General features: G+C 37.5%; 1 protein-coding gene across 1 annotated transcript in view; it reads right to left on the bottom strand.

The window, feature by feature from the left end:
• The window catches only part of lama4 (laminin, alpha 4), a 125,297-nt gene that overhangs the window by 84,688 nt on the left and 17,055 nt on the right, over positions 1-23,554 (bottom strand). Inside the window, exons 3-8 of the mRNA XM_052025061.1 lie at positions 9,214-9,341; positions 8,332-8,412; positions 5,737-5,951; positions 2,812-2,912; positions 1,023-1,203; positions 589-675 (exon numbers count right to left, since the gene is read on the bottom strand). Coding sequence (XP_051881021.1) covers positions 589-675; positions 1,023-1,203; positions 2,812-2,912; positions 5,737-5,951; positions 8,332-8,412; positions 9,214-9,341 — 793 coding nt within the window. The remainder of the gene's footprint in view (positions 1-588; positions 676-1,022; positions 1,204-2,811; positions 2,913-5,736; positions 5,952-8,331; positions 8,413-9,213; positions 9,342-23,554) is intronic.

Raw genomic sequence — 23,554 nt, 5'->3', positions numbered from 1 at the left:
TCGTTCAGCCTATCCTCATAAGACATGCTCTCCAATCCAGGCAACATCCTGGTAAATCTCCTCTGCACCCCCTCTAAAGCATCCACATCCTTTCGATAATGAGGTGACCAGAACTGAACACAATAGTTAGCAGCATTTTGAGGATCTTGTCAGCTTTTCTCCTCAAATATTCTACCATCAATGCCTGTAATTACCAAGCTTCCATACTCTTTTACTTGAGACTTTAGACCTTGTGATCATAGAAGGTCTATAAGATCATATACTTGTTATTTTAAAAGGCTTAGAATACCCACACTGAACTCATTATATATAAAAAATAAAATTCAACCCTACGTAATTGTTAGGATACTCACATCATTTATTTAAGTACACTGCTAAATGTCATAATTGGTGGATCAGTCCTGAAAGCATTGTCAATATAATCCTCTGTAAAAGCATCACACAGTTGTATTTAAGATTGTTACTGGTTATAGTAGATATCATGATTCATCTTGTTTTCACTTGACAGACTTATAGGACAGCACAACCAGGGTTCAATGGGTTCATCCAAATTATCATTGGAAGGTTGAATTGATTGAAGGTACTTACTGACAACTGAGCAATTATTTGGTGACTCAGTGGGTGCTGACATGCACTCTCCTGTCTCACTGTCACAGTGTCCTTCACATTCACACCCTACAGACAGGAAAAATATATGAAATTCTGAAGCATACTGTTTGGTTTTAGACTTTATGAGCATCATTTGATTTGTACTCAGAATTCCACACAATATCTTAACTAAGCAGTGCAACAAAAAATATTAAGTTATTTTTCTGTATGGATTAACGATAATACTTACAATTGCACAGTGGTTTACCAGCTCAAGGTGTTTCAATGTGCTTCCCATAGTAAATTGATTTTGGTCAATACCCACATAAACTAATTTTAAACACTTTTGCTTTCTCTACTCCCTTCCTTCTTTTGCTTTCTTTGGCCAGTTTTATTCTCATTAAAGCCTTTCTTCTTCAATGGACTGAACTTACTCTGGCACCCATTTGGTCCGTAGTTCCAGAACCCATACAAACAGCGGTCACAGCGCCTTCCAGTAACTCCATGTAGGCATGTGCACCGGCCATTCAAAGGGTCACAATATTCATCCTTAGCAGCCAGGGCGCAGTCACATCTCAAACATCCAGAACAGCTGCTGTATCCATAGTAACCAATCTGCAAAAAAAAAACAAAATACAAAACAAATAAAAACTCTGATGTTGTTAATTTAGATAAAAAACTCTGATGTTGTTAATTCTGATGTTGTTAGCTTAGATTTCATCCACCAAGACAACGTTTATTTAAAAAGCAAGTACATTTTTCAATGCATTTTCTGATCTGATTCATAAACCAAACAGCTAGTAAATATTTTATATAAAACACTGTTTGTATATTTACTCTAGATTTGGAACCTTTAATGTGGTATTCGAGCCTTATGTGAGACAGAAAAAATAACTTAAATGGTTTCAATACCAAATTATTTTTCCCAAAATAATAATTTGTGAATCCATGATAAATTAAAAATGGTAAGTGATTCCAACATGTCAGCATTATTGGTGTTGGTATTGGTTTATTATTGTCACTTGTACCCGAGGTACAGTGAAAAACTTGTCTTGCATACAGTTCATACAGATCAATTCACTACACAGTGCATTGAGTTAGTACACAGTGAATTGAGGTAGTACAAGGTAAAAACAGTAACAGAATACAGAGTAAAGTGTCACAGCTACAGAGAAGTGCATTGCAGGTAGACAACAAGGTAACCCATGATGTAAAATGAGTCAGTGCCATCTTACTCCACACCCGAGTCCCAACACCGTCATATTCCTGTCAGTTGGAGGTTATTTCCTGAACTTTACAATTATCTTTCTCATTTGACATGAATTGAAGATAATTTTATCTGAATTATAAAGTCATTATCCAACCTTTGGGAGGAATAGAAATTAAAAGCACATTTATGCCTTTTGGTTTAAGTGTTGCTGATGCAAATCCCTGTTTTGTTGCTGTGGTATTCTGTTCTTAGCTGAAGGTACTTTCTTTTCTCCCTCTCACTTCTGAGGAGCAGCGAGATGTCTCTACACAAGACCCAGACCTGCCAAATCTTTAACTTGTCCCCTCCTAAATTTAACTCGACCACCAACTGCTCCATATTTCCTGAAAGTATGCCATGCTGTGTTTTGATCTAATAAAATGGAATAAAACAATTGAATACAGCCCACTGATAAGCTGTCAAACCAACCAGGTACTTATCTTCTACCAGAAAAACAGATTCCTGCTCTCTCCATACAGCTGGAAAATCATTCCTACCACTCTTAAATTTCCCTGTAGTCCATAGCACACCTCCATCTCCACTACCCCAAGGTAAACAAGCTTTCTAACCAGACACTTTAAACCAAGAAGAATATCTCGGGTTGATGAAACATGTTGGATGCCCTTCCTCACATATCCAATGAAAAAATCCATACACCGCTCCACCATGTTCCCCTTCCTTCAACTTGGACATTTTCTTCACTGGACCTCTCTCCTTTCTCTTCCATCTTCTCTTATTCCTGTGTTTCCCTGTCTTTCATTTCCTGAATTCCTTTCTACATTTCCCTCCCTTTTAACTCTCCCAGTTGCTTTTGCATGAATCACTTCCTTGCTAACCTTCTCTCCTCTTACTTCTAGTTCTTGAGACCATTTATCTCCCTCCATCTCTGCTTGATTGGAAAACATTATTCTCAATATAATGCGGGATTGACTGGTTTAATCCAATAGTGTTGAAAAATTATTTGATGTACTCACCTTACAACGGTCACACCAGGCTCCCGTTACTCCTGGCTTACAGTGGCAATGCCCAGTCACATGATCACACTCAATTGTGCCACACTTCTGACAGGGACAGTCTTTTAGAAATCAAAGATGTTTGTTTTAGTTCCAGGGCAATTTAAGATCTGCATCATTTAAAAGAGAACTGATGGCCTACAAGAAATCTGACATAGTTCAATGCTGCATTGCTATCATAAACAAGCTTTTAGGGAAACATTTGTTGGCCCAGAATTTCCTGAATTACACTCAAGCAAAAATTACTCAAGCTGAACATCCCAGTAGTAATCCCCTGTAAACACCTCCTATGGTCAAAATTTCAACAGGGATCATTTACATGGAACATAAAACCCAGTATAACAAGGGTGCAAATGCATTTCCACTAGCAGGAGAAATGAGAAGGGTAGGGTTATGGTTCACAACAGTGACTTATTCTCAGAACTAACTTTGCCTTTCCTGCTCCCTTCCGTTATTATGTAAATCCAGTCTATGTCCCTGAAGAAGGACACTTGGACACTTAGAAAGAAAAAAAAGAGAAAATGCTGGAACTACATAGCAGGATTTATAGAGAGAGAAACAGAATATGTGTTTTAGATCAATGACCCTAGATGAGAAAGTGCTGCCCCTCCATTTTTTGTTTCATTTTTAACTTTTCCCAGTTCTGCTGACAGTCATCTAAACCATCAACTGAGACATCGACTTTGTTTCTCTCTCCACAGATGCTGCCTGATCTGTTGAGCATTTCCAACATTTTCTGTTTTATTTCAGAACTTCAGCATCTGCATATTTTAGTTTTCAATTGTAAAGGATGTTCTACTGTTACAATCCACCTTTTCACCTTTGGACAGTGTTGTGAATGTGTGTGGTAGGGTAGCGTAGTAGTCATGGGATTGAAGGAGAAAATATAAAGGAAAAAGGAATAAAGAACAAAAGGCTGGGCTGCACTATTTTGGTTTCACTGAGGTTGATAGTATTTCAGTTAAAAGGTTTGCTCTTAAATGCTTTCCAGGAATTGTGCCAATGCACAAATGCAGGAAGGTAGCTCGTCTGTTCCTTCTCTATAGGACATGGATCAATGTAAATGAACAGTAGATTGTCGAGGATGACATGTATTGGAAGTGATATAATAATCAAGGAAATTTTTTTATGTCAGTCTTTTTGTGCTAACTGGTGCAATTCTTCTGTGAACATATTGGCACAATTTACGAATTGGAAAAATCGGCATTAAAAGAATCACGTGGTTTTCAAAAATGTCTTGAATTTCAAAATGTTTGCATGTACATTTGCTATTGACTTTACAGTGCATTTACTGAAACTCCCAAACCTGTGACCATCACCTCAAAGAAAAACAGGGGCATCAGGTGTGGAGGAAGTCCACCACCTGCCTGACTGGTCCAAGTCACACACCATCCAAACTTCCTGGTAGGTGCTCAGTGGGGTATTGAATACATTCTACTGATGAACTGCTCCAGTTGAGTGCAGTGGTGAAATACCAGATCCCTGCAGTCCACCTGCATTGTTGTTCAGGTAGCTGGTCACTAAACTGGCATAGTCTCAGCCATACACTTATTTCAAAAGAGAGGAATGATTGTGAGGGAAAAGAGTAATTTTCAGGGTAATTTATTTCCTTTAATTAACTGTATTTACTTAAATGTTTATAATTGTTTTTTAAGTGTTTTAAGTATTTTAATGTTTTTATGCTTTCAAAATGAATAAGTATTTTACAAAGTTGAGTTTCATTATATTTTATTTGTTTTTGATTTGTGAATAATTTTGCATGTCTGAGAACTTTACCAGCTGACTAAGCTTGGTGGTGTGATTTAACCGATTGTTGAAGATTTTTTTCAGCAATTTTGTTCTCATCTACTACCATGCCTCTTCTTCCCTATTAGTTGATGCCATGTATATTCCGAAAACCCTGTGTTTAGCAGGTACGTGAAAGTACAGTGCAGGTAGGTGGCTTCTTTCCGCCAAAACCTTCTGAGCTATTGTTTATTGATGAAAAGATCTAAACAAACCCCTCTTGAGTACTGCTGGAAGTGGACTCATCCAAGCAAGAGGAAAATAAATTACAGTGTTCATGACTTATACTTCCTAGTTGGTGGTAAGATATGGGGCTCTTTGGAGGTAAGTCACTCTATTCAGGATATCCAGTCCTGCTCTTCTGTTCATGTCATTGGTCCAATTAAGCTTCTGTCAATCATGACTTAGCCTGTCTTCCCTCTCCACTATGATATTTACATTTATGATGGTAAATTCAATGAAGGCCAAGAGTAGATGATTAGACTCTCATTTGCTAAAGGTGGTCATTACCTGGCAATTTTGTCATTTGCCACTTAACAGCCCACCTCTGAAAGCTGTCTAAGTTTTGCTGTATGCAGGGAATGGATTACTTCATTTTCTGAGCCATTACAAAACCAATAAAGATCCAAGACATCCTTAAAGTCTTCCATATGAATACAATACTAGTAATTTGGTCCATGCCTCTTCACCAAGTGAATGACTACACACCTGATTGTACTTCACCCACAGAATTCTCACCACTAGGAAATTTTCACTGATGATATTCAACACGATTTATAGGTACAGCCTGCACCTTGTTTTTATCAGGAAATTTACTAAATTTCATCAGTGATTGTTAAAGGATTATGAGAAAGCTGAAAAATAAAATCATTTCTTATTTTCTAAAAGATGGTAAGAGCAATGATCATCTTAATAACCTTCCTAGAAAATCACAATCTAATTTCTAAAATATTTGGCTTATACATATCTTTTACTTTTGATATTTCACTGCAAAATATTAACTTGGAACTAAATGGATTAAAAATGTTCATTATTCATTTTGTTTTACTTATTTGAAAGTCAGAGGAAGTGTTGCACAATTATGCAACTGGACATATATACCTGTGCAGTTCTTGGCATTGATGGCATCTCCATGGTAACCTGGGGCACATTGCTCACAATGGATTCCAGTTGTATTTTGCAGACAATTACGGCAATGTCCAGTTATTTCATTGCAATCATCAAATATTAGATTAGGATCGGAGTTGCCATTACAGTTACATTTTTTGCAACTGCCTTGAAATGCTAAAGGTGATCCATAGTAACCAGGTGCACATCTGGAATAAAAAACACATCCTTTAAAACTATAAGCAAATGTACTTTACTTTTTTTTTGATGATGCAGATGTATCTTTCCATATATGGAAGATTTCCATTTTTATTAAAATCATTTGCCTTTTTTGAAGTAGGCCTCACTAAATGATGGTTACCATTGCTAGAAATGAAACATGTTCTACCTTTGTACTGAGCACCATTATGACGTACCCCTGGACCAACTAAGGAGGATTTGCATGTAACTTCAAGCCTCCTCCTCATCTCTCTGCTATGTTCTCCTACACTGGCTCCAGACTAATATGTGGAATTGTCCAAATAATAAGCAAATTCCTGCCAAAATAGAGCAGGCCACAAGTAGAGCAGAAATCCATTAGTTGTTCCCTGACAACTTTGCAAAAATGGCATCCTGTTGCCTTGATTCCCATTCAATGTTGTTGAGTGGCATGATGGTCCTGTATTTGTGGGTTAGTTATGTTCCAAATATATGCACATTTCAGTCAAAGCATCTTTTTAACAACATCATAAATGCTTGTAACTGCCAGTCAACTTTCCTGGCAGCATAAATTAAACATAAAAAGTGCAAATCTCATTGCACTTGTTTTAATTTAACCAACTTTTGATTGATTTTGGGGAGAACAAAATATCTTCTACATTTCTTTTCAGTCTCCTTTTTCACTTTCTCATTTTCTTAATTCAGTCTTTCTTTCTCTCCATCTTTCTACACTTAATTTGGCATTAAGGTTAGACTGGTGATACATTTTTTTCTCCCTGAAGCAAATAACATTGAGAGGAGAATTAATAATGTTAAACAAGGCAATGACCTGTTTTGATAGGATAACTGCAAGGAAGTTATTCCTGTTAGCAGATGGTTCGAGGACCAAGAGTTAAGACTTTAAAGTTGTGGGCATATGGTAATTGGTAATTGGTTTATTATTGTCACAAGTACCGAGATACAGCGAAAAGCTGTTGTTTGCATGCCATCCAGACAGATCATTCCATACATAAGTACGTTGAGGTAGCACAAAAGGAACAAAAAAAAGAATGAAGAGTATAATGTTACAGTTACAGAGAAAGCGCAGTGCAGGTAGATGTGACAAATACATTTTTTTTACTCAGAGAATAGCAATGATCTGGAATTAATTGCCCATAGAAAGTGAATCAATCAATGCCTTCAAAGGTGCATCTTTTGGGCATTTGTAAAACAATAAGTTGCAGTGCCATGGGCCTAGATTGGGGAATGGGACCGATGGGATTGTTGTATTAGGATTTGGAATAAATTGGTTGGGCCAAAGGGAATCTTTCTGTAGTACGACAATTCTATGAATTGGCCCACTCCAATTTGCATTTCATTGTCCAATCTTAGACTGTTATTTTAACAACTCTAATTGGTTAACAAGAAGCAAATTAATTGTCCCTGGTCACTCCAGTCAGAGAGGCCCAATAGAAGGTATAACACTATCTCCACCTGCCACTCTGTCAGAGTTGAAAGGGCTAAGGGCAAGTCTAATTTACCATTCACTGGCTTGGGCCAATACACTTACTAACACTAAAAATGCATCATGATCACAGGTGAAATAGTTAGGTTGAGTTACTATAAAATTTGCAGAAAATGGAATAGGTGAAATACTCCACCAAAAAATTACACTAGGAAGTCACTTTAGTGGCATAGCAGCATCTGCTGTAGCATAGGTCACACACTATCCTATTATTGACGGCTAATTTTGTGTAGAAGAGAAATCATTTAAATGGATCACTTCATAGAAAGAGCTTTAGGGCTCAGTAAGATTACAGTTGAATCCAGTAAAACCATTATTTTGCATGGGTTATGTTTATTTAATTGAATATGCAAGTCTGTTCTCCGGTCATTGAGGATAATTATCACCTTCATTGCCTAAGCAGCAAAATGGCAGACTACCTGCTACTTTATTACACAGCCTGAACTATTTTCATGATAAGTTGGAAATGAGCATGCAATCCATTCTATCTGTTTCCTAGCTTTGCTATTTGGATGATAATGATCTCCAGTGTCAAAACTGCATCCATCAAATCCATCAAATTTATGAGATAATCCAATCCTAAATTTAGTATGATAAGTGCATGAGGGCAAAAGGAATAATAGGGATATGTTAATAGCATGAGATCAGTTGTAAAAAGGGCCAATGTGTAACATTGTTTCTAACACACACCAACAGTACTGATGGCCAGTCCTGTGCTACAAAGATAACACATTTGTAATATGTGACTGGAACTACATCCCAAAGGCAGCGCCTTTGACATTACAGCATCAAGGCAGTTCAACATGAATCTGGTAAACCAGGTTTTGAAAAAAACAGTTCTACTGACATGTAAAATTTAATGCAAACAGCCAAAAAAAAATACTGACCTTTCACATCTGGATCCAGCATAATTTTCCTTACAAACACAACGCAATTTATCAGCTTTAATCATACAGGAAACTGCAAAACTGAGAAAAATAAATAAAGAAACACAAAAAATGTACATAAATTTCATGTTCTTATAGGTTCTGACATACTAGCCAGACCAGGCTTGACATCATGGTATCCATTGACTGCTGTTATTAATGTGCAGATTTAGTATAATGAACGACTACCTTCTCAGAAGGAACAAAAGGCATTAATTCTGTACAAAACAAGCCGTAAGCTATGTATAACCATCTATCAAAAAATCAAGCTATTCTACTCAGAATCTCAATTTATATCTCAAAATTTATTATATACCAGAAACATTAAAAAACACTAATAGTTTTCAAGCTTTTGCTATTTTTGATTTACATGGAAACACATTAAAACATAAACTTTGCTACTTGATCTAAAATTAGATCAAAAACAGAAGATTGAAGATTCACAATACAGACTCTGAGATATGCTGTAAATCCCTGATGTTCTTTCTAAACTAATATTACTTGTTGAGATCAGAACCTGCAATATTATATTTCTAGTTTCGGTAAAGTGATATCCATTCAAAAAGATGGAATTTCCAATTGATGTTCATCAGTGGCTAATTCATTGGTGCTACATTCTTTTGTTTGATATTTTTCTGCAGGACTTTGCATGTTTATCTTTAACAAACGTGCATGAATCTTGATGATTCTGCAATCAGCTGCCAATAATACATTGAAAATGAAATTTCATTTGACTTTTTTCATTACATGTCTTAGAGTAACGCTATAAACATTGTTTTCCATTTTCTGTTGCATCCAGCAGAAGCAAGATTGCACTTAATAGATCAGTTTTATCCAACTTACTTGTATGAAGGTACACTTAGAGGACAAGGACAAGGCTGACAAGATTTATAATAGCCTTGAACAACATCACCAATGTATCCATCAATACATTTTTCACAGTGGTCTCCAGTTGTGTTATTCTGACAATTCTGAAATGCAAAGTGATAAATTATTCAGATATCATCATTTACTGAGTGAAATATTGTAACTGAGTTCTAAATGTGGGTAAGGTAATTTTTCCTTTCGCAATACTTAATTTAGTTTACACTTTGAAACATACGTGAGTAATACCAGAAAGAGAACCTGATGCATTTGCTGTTTAAATTTTTGATTTCTTATTTTTTCAGATGATCTCCCTGGTAAGTACATTTGCTTTGATTATAAACAATCCTGCTTCTGACCTTAGTACAGATTCAGCCAAAATCAAATCTATCTTGGAACACTGCTTTAAGAAAAGAACATTTGGCAAGCATTTATAGATTGTGCAGATAAGAGGCCACACCAAAGCGGAAAACGATGGAAATACTCAACAGGCTAGGCAGTGCCTGTGGTGGGAGGAACAAATGATGACACAAATATCTTCAATATATTGCTCCATTCAAGTGTTATGACAGTTCCGATGTGCTTGTCCGATGGCCACAGCTTTTGTTCAATTCCAATAGCAGACCAATTACAGCTTTTCTGTCTGTCAAGCCCAAAGTCGACATCTGTTGTTACCTCTACAGTAGAATTCTGATACTTATCAGGCCCAACACATTACATCTTATTCTTCCCTTCCTATTGTCTATAAGGCCTTAAATTCCACTTAATGATAAAACAGCAATTTACTTATACTTCTCGTTTAGTATACTGCATTTGGTGCTCATGATGTGGTCTTTCCTGTATTGGGGAAGCTAAAAGCAGGCTGGGTGATGGCTTTGCAGAATACTGTTGTTCAGTCTGCAGTAGTGACCCTGAATTTCCAATTGCCTGCTACATTAATTTTCCATCCCACTCCTTTTGTGATCTCTCTGTCTTTGACCTCCTACACTGTTCTAACAAAGCTCAATGTAAGATGAAGGGACAGCTATTCATCTTCCACTTAGATATAGTACAGCCTCAGGAATGATCACAGTAACAGGTTCAGGTAATTAGCCTTTCCAATCCTGTCTCTCACCTTTCCAGAAATCATTTTTTCTCTCTGTTCTTCTGGTAGAACTCATTCAATAGAATTCATTCTTATTCTATTGAGTCCACTATCAGGCATACCATTTGTTGTCCACTAATCTTAACCACCTTCTCTCAGCTGACATTCCCATCACATCTTTCATTTAATCTCTTCTGGTCTCCACCCCATCACACAACTTCCCTTTTGTTTCTTCCACTCTACTGCATGTGTAGTATTTTGCTTAGAATTTGAAATTATTTTTGTTGTTTTATAAAGGAAGTCTTCACTTCTGAATTAATTAACTTATTGGGCTTTGTTACGGACTCAGTGAAAGTCCCTTTAAGATAGAGAGTGTGTGTGTGTGTGTGTGTGTGTGTGTGTGTGGGGCGTGCTTACATCAATAGAAGATAAAGGACGTAATGATGTTGAAGAAGTCAGAAGAAGAAGAAGAAGGAGAGAGAGAGAAGGGAGAGAGACACCAGCCTGCTAGTTTTCTCTATCGATGGATGAGAAACAATAACTGTGTCTGCCACTGAAATCCATGTATGGAAGTTGGAAGTAATCCGGTGGAGTTCACTTTGTTGTTGACCTGTAGAAGGAAACAGGTATTTGTGTGTGGACGACCACGATTCGGATGCTTTTCGGGGTGAGGAAGTCACTACCGAGTAAACACTAAAGTGTCACTGGGGTTCCATCGTGGAACATTTGGATTTCGTATTTACTCTCTCTATGTTTCTCTATGTCTACGTCTTATCTTCAGACAACGGTGGTTGTTGAAGAAGCCCTTGCTCATGTTTCACCTTATGGCTTGTGGAACTGAACTTTAAGAACCATTCCGGAACTTGGAGTTTGGGACTTTGTCACACACACACGAAGAGTTTAGTTTTGGGGTTAACGTCCGAGGTTTAACATTTTTGAATTCTAACATGCTAACATTTTTACTTTTATTTTATGTATTATCATAAGTAGTAATTAATAAAATAGTTTTTAACACTGAATCATGCTCAGTGTGTTTCTTTTGTTGCTGGTTCGAATGTTGGAAGATGGAAATTGGTATTTGGTTTCCAGTGCAAAATGTGTGCAAGTTTATTGGCCATGGGTGGTTCTCACCCCTGCACTTTCAGTTCCTTTGAAACTGTATATGAGGTGAGAGTAGCTGGTGGCTGATGGCCTCGTACGATTTTACCATTCAAGACTAAAATCGGGTTTCCATATCAAGTCTTATGGGAACTAATTAAAAAAAAATTACAGCGTAAAGTTTTAAAAACATTGCAACAATTCATTCTTGTAAAAATGACCTAGTTATTTCAGATGATTGATTTGATGATGAAGTAGGTACTTTCTCATCAAGTCTTTTGATAGTGCCTGACAATAAGTATTCTACTGCATAGTACAGTGACAGAATTCACTGTAGAAAATAGTCTCTTGTTAATACAGTGACCAATTTTTTTAATCTTGATCTTGTCATTGACAAGATTGATAAATATAATGGACAGCATTTTCAATCTTCAATGTGAAAAAGTCAAAATTGTGAATAATTTCTGTGGTACCAATTCATGAATCTAGAATTTCATAAAACAAGAAGTGAATTGCAATTCAACAAAGATTAGATTGGCTTCTCATAATTTTTAATATTTTACTTAGATTAGACATGAGACAGTTGATCATAAGACAGTTGATCATAGGCCAGTGGGCACTGTTTCCATAGAAAAACTAACTGTGGACCACTCAGCCACCAGCTTAGATAGAATAGGTAAATGAAGGTACATGGTTTCTTTCCTGTTCATTTTATTTATTATATATTTTAAATTATTTTACATGTTAACTATATTTCTAAATCATTTTAGTGTTTAAATTAAAATTCTTTGGTTGTTTTTTAGTATTACTGACTGTTTTAATTGTTTTTAAATGTTTCTGATTAGTGAAAACCTATAGAAATAGAGCAAAAGGCCTATAACAGCACAGGCTGTTAAAAGACCATAAAAGTGACCTGTGGGCCAGGCCTCAGGTTTCAACATCTGAGAGCTAATTGCTGCTCCTGGACCACTCCTTTTTGTAAGGTCACCATGGCAGTGATGTCTCAAGTTTCATTGGACTCTCAAGGCCAGAAAAAATTAGTGTCGGTGTAGGGTCTGCATAAGGTCTGGGGTTTACAGACATGAGATACGAGCTGAGTCCAACGTGATCTGGCCCAGATTTACATGTCATCCAATAAAATGCAATTCCATTTTACTTTGGGTGAGGAAGATGAAACAAGCTGTTGATAGTACTTTGCTTTAATATCTCTTTATATATTTGCCTAGAGTTTCCATACAGCTGCATTGGTTTGTTTTGGAATAATTCATCTAAAATCAGAGTAAAACGCCATTAAAAATCATAGTATGATTCTTAGTGTCATTTTACTCTGATTCATGGCACCCATTTCTAGTACTTAATGCAAAAGTTTACGGAATATATGCTCTACTTTAGAGCATATATTCTGTAAACTTTTGCATTAGGTGCAAGAAATGTGTGCCATGCAAATCATTGGCCACACCTTGAGAATGAATTAATTGTTATTTTTCAATAATTAAGCCTGTTTGTGAGCCATTAAGGGGTTTTTAAAAATTGAGTCTTTTGAATCGATGTTGCTGTTGTCCAAGATTAGAACCTTTATTCACACGATTTTTATTTCCAAAGTTCTGAAATCTAATTTGGCAGTTGGAAAACATTGCATTATAAAGATCCCATTCTAAGACTACTTTCAGCACAGGACTCAGCCTGGAAGGCTTGCTTTTTTTTCTGGTGAATCCGTTTCATACTCCAGCAGCAATATTTCCTTCAACTTCATGTAAATGTAAAATTAGATGCAAAACAAGTAATGTTCCCATGACAACCATAATCTCAACAAGGTAGGTGATGTGAATATTTATTGTAGACATTTCCATGGTAACAACAAATCCAAGAATTTCTTTCACTTTCACTTCCTCTCCCAATTTCACAGCATCACCAATCATGATGTCATCCCAGTCTGGGATAAATTCCCCTCTCTAGAACTCCTATTTTCTAAATTATTGAACATTCTGTGCTTGATTTGATTAGAGAAACGGAAAATATACTAAATAGTATTCAGATTCATTACTCATTTATTATGCTTTAAGGCACAGGAATTTTTCATATAACACAATGATTATCTAACTGAGAAGGTATTGTCTTCACCAAAAGGACTGCAGCAATTCAAGATGGCAGGTCACCATCATGTTTCTCAAGGGTAATTAGTGGTGAGCAATAAGTGCTGTTCTTGACAGCAAGGCCAAGATTATCATAAATAAATGAACAAAATAAAGTGGAATGAATGTAGTGATTTCTTGACACTCAGAGTGCAGCTAGCATTAGTGAAGCTAATGCTGGAGTGGTGCAAGTTGTTGCAGTTCCCAATGAGATTGAGGAGTGGAGGTTTGGGTGGAGGTGCTGGGGGTGGATGGTCCCAATGGAGATTCGCATCAAGGGGTGACTTCTTATGACTAGTTGACAACACCAGATTGCATAGCCTGGACGTTGCTCAGCTATTAAGTATCACCAAAGCAGACCACACCTTCAAAGCACTCCCATGTTTCTGTGAGAGTGCCCCATCCCGTCCATGGGCCTGCATGGTTGAGAGAAGTTTGCTGTGCTGTTGGATAGGGAATTCCAGGAATTTAGACCAAACAGCAATGAAGAAAAATGATGTATTTCCAAATCAGGACAATTAGTGACTTGAAGAGGAACATACAGATAAGATAAAATAAGATATCTTTTATTAGTCACATGTACATCAAAACACAAAGTGAAATGCATCTTTTGCGTAGAGTGTTCTTGGGGCAGCCCGCAAGTGTCACCACGCTTCCAGTGCCAACATAGCATGCCCACAACTTCCTAACCTGTACGCTTTTGGAACGTGGGAGGAAACCGGAGTACCCAGTGGAACCCCACACAGACACAGGGAGAACGTACAAACTCTTTACAGACAGCAGCCAGAATTGAACCCATGTCGCTGGTGCTGTAAATCATTACGCTAACCAACCATGTATCAGGACTGAGAAAGAAGAGGAAAGGTTGCCAGTATATGGCCGAACAAATGGGTTGGGGGCAGTGGGGAAGAGGGGGGAATAGAGGCTGGTAGGTGATAGGTGGAACCAGATGGGTAGGAGATGATGGGCAAATTGTGGTGTTTCCATTTTTCTGATGCTCAAGTAGAGGTCAGGGGCTTTGGAATTGCTGTCAAAGTAGCCTGGAGAGTAACTGTAGTGCATTTTATAATAGATGGTACACACCACAGCCACTGTGTGCTGGAGATGGAGGGAATAAATATACAGGGTCATGAATAGGGCACTGATTGGGTTGGTTTGTCTTAGACACTGCTGAACTTCATAAGTGTTGGAGCTGTATTCATCCAGGTCAGTGGAAAATATTCTATCACATTCATGTGCCTTGTAGATGGTGGAAAGGCTCTGGCGTGGCAGGAGGAGAGCCATTTGCTGCATGGAACTCGACCTCTGATCTGCTCATGTAGCTTCAGCTCACAAAGCCAGATTAGCCGAGCTTCTTTCAATCATGACCACCAGGATGTTGTTGATGGTACACTGGGTAAAGAGGTAAAAAAGATGAAGAATTATCTTTAAATGCCTCTAGATAAATGGATGAGTTTGACAGAGGAAAGTAAGATGTGACAGAACTTTTTTGTGTTCTGGCCAGCTTTTGTCAATGGATTGCTCAGCTGGCTTTTCACTGAATATGCTTGTCCATGTCTGGATATTTCTTAAATTGTCCTTGATTTATTTGTCATTGGGAGGGAGGGGGGGAAATATGTGAGGTCAATATTGGATGTGATATACATTATGTTTTGTTGGATTAGGCTAAAATGGGTCCTTTATTTATCTAGTCCTGTAATAAGGAGTTAACTGCTTTGTATACAATACATACTAGGAGGTAATTACCATGATTTAAATAAAGACAAATGTTGGTTTGATTCCATTTCTTGCTTCTTGCAGTATTGTAACTTATTCCTTGTTAGAAGTGTGAGCTAGATTTCTAAGGATAATTCAATGTCACAAAATAAGATACACATTTTAGAACATGGAAAATAGAACATAGAATACAGAAATGTGCAGCACAGGATCCTTGCAGAAGGAACAGGCCCTTCAGTCCACCATGTCTGTGCCGACCATGATGCCAAACTAAACTGATCCCATCTGCCTGCACGTAGTCTATATTTGTGCATTCCCTGCCTGTCTAAATGCCTCCTAAATGTTGTTATCATATGTGCTTCCACCACCTCCTCCACTGGCAGAGTGTTCCAGACACTTGGCATTCTCTGTATAAAAACTTGCCTCGCAAATCTCTCTGAAACTTTCCCTTTCTCATCTTAAACCTGTACCCTCTAATATTTGACATTTCTACCCTGCGAAAAAGACTCTGACTATCTACCCTACCTATGCCTCTCATAGTTTAATATTCTTCCATCAGGTCTCCACTCAGTTTACAGCTATTGCACTCCAATCCAGGCACCATCCTGGTGAACCTCTTCTGCACCCTCTCCAAAGCCTCCACATCCTTCCTGTAATGTGGTGACCAGAACTGCACACAATACTCCAAAAGTGGCCTAACCAAAGTTTTATACAGCTGCAACATAACTTCCTTACTTTTATACTCAATCCCCTGACCAAAGAAGGCAAGCTATCCATTTGTGTTGCCACGTTCGGGGAGCTGTGGACTTGCACCCCAAGATCCCTCAGTACATCAATGCTCCGACCATTTACTCTGTATTTCCCTCTTGCATTTGACCTCCCAAAATGCATCATCTCATACTTGTCCAGATTAAACCCCGTCTGCCATTTTTCTGCCCAAATTTCCAGCTGATCTATATCCTGCTGTATCCTTTAACAACCTTTCTTTATGAACTATCCGTATTTCACCAGTTTGCATGTTATCTGCAAACCTACCAATCAGACTACCTCCACTTTCATCCAGATCTTTAATATATATTACAAACAACAGCGGTCCCAGTATTGATCCTTGCAGAAAACCACTGGTCACAGACCTGCAGTCAGAAAAACATCCCTCTAATGCCCTCCATCTTCGATGACCAAGCCGATTTTAGACCCATTTACCATTAGACTGTGGATCCCATGTGACTTTAAAAAAATTAAGATACCATGTACTTTACCGCAAATATGTTCTTAGCTTTGTTTTTTCAGCATAATTAATAATCAGAATAGAGGAAAGAAGAACAGACTTTTTTCATGAACGTCAGACTTATGGCTCCAGGAACACAATATCTCCCTCAAACAGCTTCCTGAAAATTTGGCATGGTGCCTATTACTACTGAAAAGACCCATTTTTATGAGTGACTAGTTTAGTATAAATCAAAACCTACATACTTCTTTGCAATTCAGTGGTGTAACTGAGATAAGTTAGTTTCTATGACCCTATTACTGCATTAATATATAGCAGTTCAGATACCATTTCATTAGTAAAGTCTGTTATTCATAATCATATTGACAATGCTTTATATATAAGTATTTTAAGCTTAATTCTATCATGTGCTTCTGCTGTTAACTGAATTCCGGGTTCAAGCTGGCACATACTGAATCTCAGAGCACTGCATTTAATGTAGTGTAAGTGGAAGTTAGAAGTTTGTGAGTTTGAGTTCTCCTCCACAGACTCAAGCACACGGACCTGAAGTGATACTTCACCGAGCACTGAGAGTTTGCTGTACAATAGGAGGAGCCATCTCTTTGTAAGAGATTGTCGTCTGGGGCACTAGTTACATTTATGTTCAGAGTTCAGACTTACAATGAAGGATGTAATTGCAGAACACTTTAAAAAGAATAATAGTTTGAGCAGAGTCAGCATGATTTTATGAAAGGAAAATTATGTTTGACCAGTTGGAGTTCTTTGAAGGCGTAACAAGTTGAACAGACAAAGGGGGAACTAGTGAATGTGGTGTATTTAGACTTTCAGTAGGCTTTCAATAAAGTCTCAGAAAGGAGGTTGGGTTGCTTGGGATTAGGTACTATATACTGACATGGACTGAGAAATGGTTATGAAGTAAATAAACGAAGAGCAGGAATAAATGGATATTTATCGGGTTAGCAGCCTTTGGTCCCACCTATTCACAATCTTTGTCAGTGATATGACCTAGAAGACCAAATGTCATATTTCCAAGTGTGCTGATGAGACAAAACTAAGTGGGATTGTGGAAATTGTGAATATATAATTGTGAATATATAATAGGAAGATATAAAAAAAAGCTTCAAGTGACTGGACAAGAATATGGCAGATGCAATATAATGTGGAAAAAAAGTGAAGTTATTCACTTTGGTGCACGAAACAAAAACGGTAATTTTCAGATAGTGACAGATTGGGTAATGTTAATCTTCAAAGGAACTTGGTTGTCTTTGTTCACAATACATTGAAAGCCTGCATGTACATGCAGCAACCAAATAGGAAGCAAGTAGTATGTTGGTCTCTAATATGAGAGGATTTAAATACAGGATTAAAAAAGTCTTACTGCAATTATATAAGGCTTGGTGAGAGTGCATCTGAAGTATTGTGCACATTTTTGGTTTCCTTGCCTAAAAAATTTACTCGTTGAAGAAGTCCAATGAAAGTTCACATGAAGGAGTCCAGGGATAGTGGATTTGCCACATGTGGAGAGATTGAGTAGACCAGGCCTGTATTCTCTATTGTTTAGAAGAATGAGAGGAGATCTCAGTGAGGGCTCGATAGATTGGATACAGAGAAAATGTTACTTCTTACTGGGGAGTTAAGATTTAGGGTGGCATAGTGGTGCAGTAATTAATGCCGTTCCCTCAGCTCCAGAGATCCAGCCTTGATCCTAAACTTGGGTGTTGTCCATGTGAATGTATAGGTTTCTGCCAGAGAGAGATAGTGATAGAGAATAAACAAACAAACAAATAAGAAATAGATTGATAAATAGATAAGTAAACAAATAAATAAATAGGAAAGATTAATCCTAAGGCTGCAGAAAGATAAAGGGAGTGCGAGTGAGACAGGTGGGAGACCAAGGGATTGATTGTGCATCTCAGGAAGGGGAAGTCGGGAGAACACACAAATCCTCATTGAGGGGTTAGCAGTGGAAAGGGAACAGCTTCAAGTTCCTGGGCGTCAACATCTCGGAGGATCTATCTTGGGCCCAACACATTAATGTAATTATGAAGAAGGCACACCAGCAACTCTACTTCTTTAGGAGTTTGAGGAGATTTGGTATGTCACCAAGGACTCTTGCAAATTTCTATAGATGTACGGTGGAGAGCATTCTGACTGGTTGCATCACAGCCTGGTATGGAGGCTCCAATGTGCAGGATTGCAAGAGGCTGCAGAGGGTTGTAGACTCAGATAGCTCCATTACGGGCACAACCCTCCCCGCCGTCAAGGACACCTTCAAGAGACGATGTCTCAAGAAGGAGGCATCCATCACTATGGACCCTCACCATCCAGGACATGCCCTCCCTCTCATTACTACCATCGGGGAGGAGGTGCAGGAACCTGAAGACCCACACTCAATGACTTAGGAACAGGTTATTGCCCTCCGTCATCAGATTTCTGAACAGTCCATGAACCCATGAACACTACCTCGTTATTCCTTTCTTTCTGCATTATTTATTGATTTTGTAATTTATAGTAACTTTACATCTTTGTACTGTATTGATGCCGCAAAACAACACATTTCTTGACATTTAGGTCAGTGGTAATAAACCTGATTCTGATTCTCTGCCAGGAGCTGGTTGGTCTTGATGGGCTGCATGGGTTCCTACTGTGTTGTAGTAAGTAGGTCACAGCTTCAGAATAAAGACGACGCTATTTGGGTCTGAGATGGAGAAAGTTTTGCATGCAGATCATCGTAAATGAATGGAATTCTCTTCTCTGGAGGGCTGTGGAAGCTCAGTCATCGAGTTCATTCAAAACAGGAATTGATAGATTTCTCAACATTAACAGGAATACAGGGAAAGTGCAGGAAAATAGCACAGGTAGATCAGTGATGATTTTGATGAATAGCAGAGCAGGTCTGAAGATCCAAATAGGCGACTACTGCTTTTAATTTTTATTTGCTTATGACTTCAAAATTTTCATGTCGCTATTTAAAGAAGAGCAGGGAGTTATTCTGTTAAATATCTACCCCTCAACCAACATTGTTAAAACAAGATATTCCTTAACATTACTGCACTGTTGTTTGTGTGACATTGATATGTGCAAACAGGTGGCTCTGTTTCCAATCTTATATCTGTAACTATGCAAGTGTTCATTGGTTATAAAGCACTTTGAGACGCTGTAAAGCTGCTGTAAAATTGCAAACCATTTTTTTAACTGATTAAGTCTGGCATGGTATGAGTATTCCAGATCAGGGTTTAAAAATTCATTGTTTCCAACAAATGAGCAACTTAAAGTTATACTTAGTAAAATAAATGTAATTTTTGCTCCATTTTCCTGATACAGGTGCAGTGGATAGCTGACACTTGGTACACGGAGATTTCAAATCAGTGTTCTCTGGTTATATGGAGAACAACATAAAAGATAATCCACAATTATTTGGTTTATTGAATAATTTTTTTAGATTTTTAAGAGATTTTGCATCTGACTACATGTAAGGAAGTATAGTTTATTGAAACTTCCAAAATAAAACCTGCATGTTTTATAATAAACTGATTGTTCTTTCAAATGAAGTTGATTGGGAAAAAAAAAACAATTGCATGTGACGTTAGACAAGAGAACCATAATGGCCCAAAGGAAAACAACTTGCCACCTAATGGGGATAATATGAATTAATAAATGACATCATCAGAGGCTCCTGCTTGGTTTCCAAATACCAATTTAGGGTTGTCTGGTATCACTTAGCAGGCTCTTAAATGTATTAAATATAAAATAACTGTATTAGGATACCAAAGTCCATTTTTTGGCCAGACACTGTTTTTCTCTATAGGCTGTCAGTTAATTTGTAAATTATTTATAATGTAAAAGCAGGCATTGTAAGTCCACTGTTTTTTCAATTTTATTGACCATCTTTTATTCTCATCGGGCAATTTTACAGTCCATTTATGATAAGGTATTGAAAATGGATCATTTTCAACGGATCATTTTCAATAATTGCAAGTTCACAAGGGCCTTAAACTTCAACAACAAAAATAGAAAATGTTGGAATAATTCAACATCAGGTATCATCTGTTTAAGAAACATACAGAGTTAACATTTGAGTTGATCTGAAATGATCCCTGTTTTCTCCCTCCACAGATGCTGCCTGGCCCACTTGGTATTTCTAGCATTCTTGGTGTTTATTTCAGATTTTCAACCTCCACAGTATTTTGCCTTAAAATTCAATAATATTTGAAGGAGCTTTGTTAATACCACTTTTAGTCTTCATTATCCACACTAGTGATCAGGTATGCTACCCACCCCACTTTCAACTGTAATCTGCAGCTAATAGAACCATTTCTCAATGGAACATAAATGCTGTGTATCTGTGCTGAGGAACGAGATCCTGTCAATCAGTTGTGCTGATTACAATGCTACAGACAGAAATTACTAGTATATACTATCCACTGAGCAAGGCCTCAAAGCTCTGCTTGCTATTTACCTAATGAACAACTAGAGACCATATTCCAAGGGAAAAGATGGTTAACAAATTCTCTTGAGTGCTGAGATGGCAAAAGGATAGATTAAAGGATGACTAGGTGCAATGATCCTCTGGTAGACTTAACAGGTCTTAAACCTGTCCGCAATACTTCAGGCCTCTGTTGATGTTAGGATTAATGGAGCTCAGAGCCATAGCTTAAGAATAATAAATGACTTTAGCTTCTTGGTGTCTGTATGATAAATTTTCTGGAGAGGATTGGAGGATAGAATAAACAGGGAGGTTGGTAATATAGTAACTGGAATTGATTGAGAAACCAGCAGAAGAAATAAATACTAGTTTATGTTACTAGTATTCTTCCCTGGATTGTCAAACTCAAGGCAGTCAGAGATTCTTCTGGCAATAATTATCACATTAAACCAAGCATGCAGTTGAGAAAATGGAAATAAAGATGTGTCTAAAACATATTAATTAAGATATTATTAGAACAGAAATCACGGATGACTTCAACCAAATTATGAAGTTTTATTCAGTGTACATTTAAGCCACAAATGTCAGCAAAGTCCCAAATTTGCTGATTAGTCTATTTTGAGCCAACCGTCCTCAATGGGAACAAGGAAGTGTGACATGATGATTGATGCTGGTATCCTGGGTTAGGAATTGAAAGCAACTAGAGACTGGCCACACACTGATATCCAGGAGGTGCTGTTGAAATGAATACAATTCTGTAACATATGCATTTGTAGCAAATGCTCTGTTCAGTGTTGTGTAATTGCTCTGGTACAGAACCTGCCAGAAGCTGGTTGCCTGTGGGGAGTGAGCACACAATAAAAACACCATTTTGGCACGCTGCAAGTTCCTTTGTTTAACAGAGCACTTTGTTGGTTTAACTTACCCACTATGGCTTAGTGAGTGATTGCGAGAAAGATACAGAGAAAGTATGATTCAACCTAAGGAACAATATTGTGCAATACTATGACCGCCGGTGCTCCTTTGACCTTCCTGTGGCTATGGTGCTGATATATCAGTTAAATCACCAGACTAATAGCCTTGGTCTAATGATCCAAAGTCCTGAGTTCAAATCCTGTTGTGGAATTTGAATTCAGTTTACAATCTGGAATTTAAAGAAAAGACTAGTGATGACATTAAACCACTGCATTTATGTAAACTCCTCCTCTGGTTCAGTAACGCTCTATAGTTGAGGATATCTGCTGTCTTTACTCAATTGGGGCTACATCTGGCTCCGAATCCATAAATGTGGTGGACTTTAAATGGCCTAGCAAGCCACTGCAATTAAGGATGCCCAGATCCTGAAATGTGATAACAATCTCCCAAAGCTTTGTGAACCTGTATGCTAGGGGGCACACAACATTAAACAGTCTTGTAGAAAGGAGTTTTGTGCCCATGGGGAAGAAGAGAAAATCAATAGGTTTTCAGTGCTCCATTCCAGCAGAAATCCATGTGTTATACTACATAAACCATCCCAACACCCATGAAATGTATCCCTCTTGAACTTGTACTAACTTGTGCATGCACAGCCCTGCTAACTATGGCCGATGTCAAGGAACAACATAAAGTAGATTATTCTAAAATGCTGCATTTGCCTCAGATGTGAACATTGGAGACACTATGATTCATATTGGAAACACAAGAAAACAAACCTGTTCATTGTAGACTCAGAAGTAGAAGAGGAAGCCAAGACAATTTTAACGTAGAGAAGAGTTGATGGAGATGAAAACCTGCTCACTGCGGATAGAAAAGGCTCTAACTGATATTTTGCATCTGTATTTTATAATGGATTATCAAGGCCTGTGACCATTTGTCCAACCTTAGATGCATATCATTGTCAATCGGAGAATGATTCAAACTTCCCATTTAACATTCCTATGTTGGAGCAGTCAACGCTATTTTAAGGCATTTAATTTATGTTACACTATTAACTCTTCTGTCCTGGGGAGAAATGCAAATGGAAATGATAAATTTCATACATGAAATATTATTTTAGTTCACAAATAGTGCCGAAAATTGCATGTGGGTGGAGGAATAGTTTTTACTGCAGTCTATAATTAGATACCACACTGTACATATAATCTAATGTTCCAAAAGATTCAATAAAAACGTCCTTGCTGATCTTCTTCAAATTTGTCCAGTTCTGTATGTGTAGCAGAAGAATTGAGCACAAATCTTCACATGTTCATGTATTGTTATATTGACTTTTGTGAGGAATTGTGTTTGGTGCAAATGAACAACAGAGTTTAATCACTTTACAGTGGAATAAAGGACAGTTTGTGCTTCAGAAATAATACATATCATTGTTAATTGCCACCCTTTCAATATGATTAGAGACCTGCTTCTAAATCTTTCTGTGCTAAGTACATACCCTAAAATACACATTTAAACTTTATTGCTGTCTATAAAGATTTAAATTTAAAAATATTCAGAGTTGAGACCACAAAGGCAAAAGAAAACAAAAGTAACTTGCAAATCAAACCCAAATCTCAGCTGACTTGAACAGGAACCAGTTTTAAACTCATAACATAATCTATATTAAATTTGATATTGGGTGTGACACATATGTGACCACCATCTGTATTACATATAAATAA

Source organism: Pristis pectinata, chromosome 10 (genome assembly GCF_009764475.1).
Source record: "Pristis pectinata isolate sPriPec2 chromosome 10, sPriPec2.1.pri, whole genome shotgun sequence".
Taxonomy (NCBI): domain Eukaryota; kingdom Metazoa; phylum Chordata; class Chondrichthyes; order Rhinopristiformes; family Pristidae; genus Pristis; species Pristis pectinata.
This window is presented reverse-complemented; position numbering and strand designations above follow the sequence as displayed.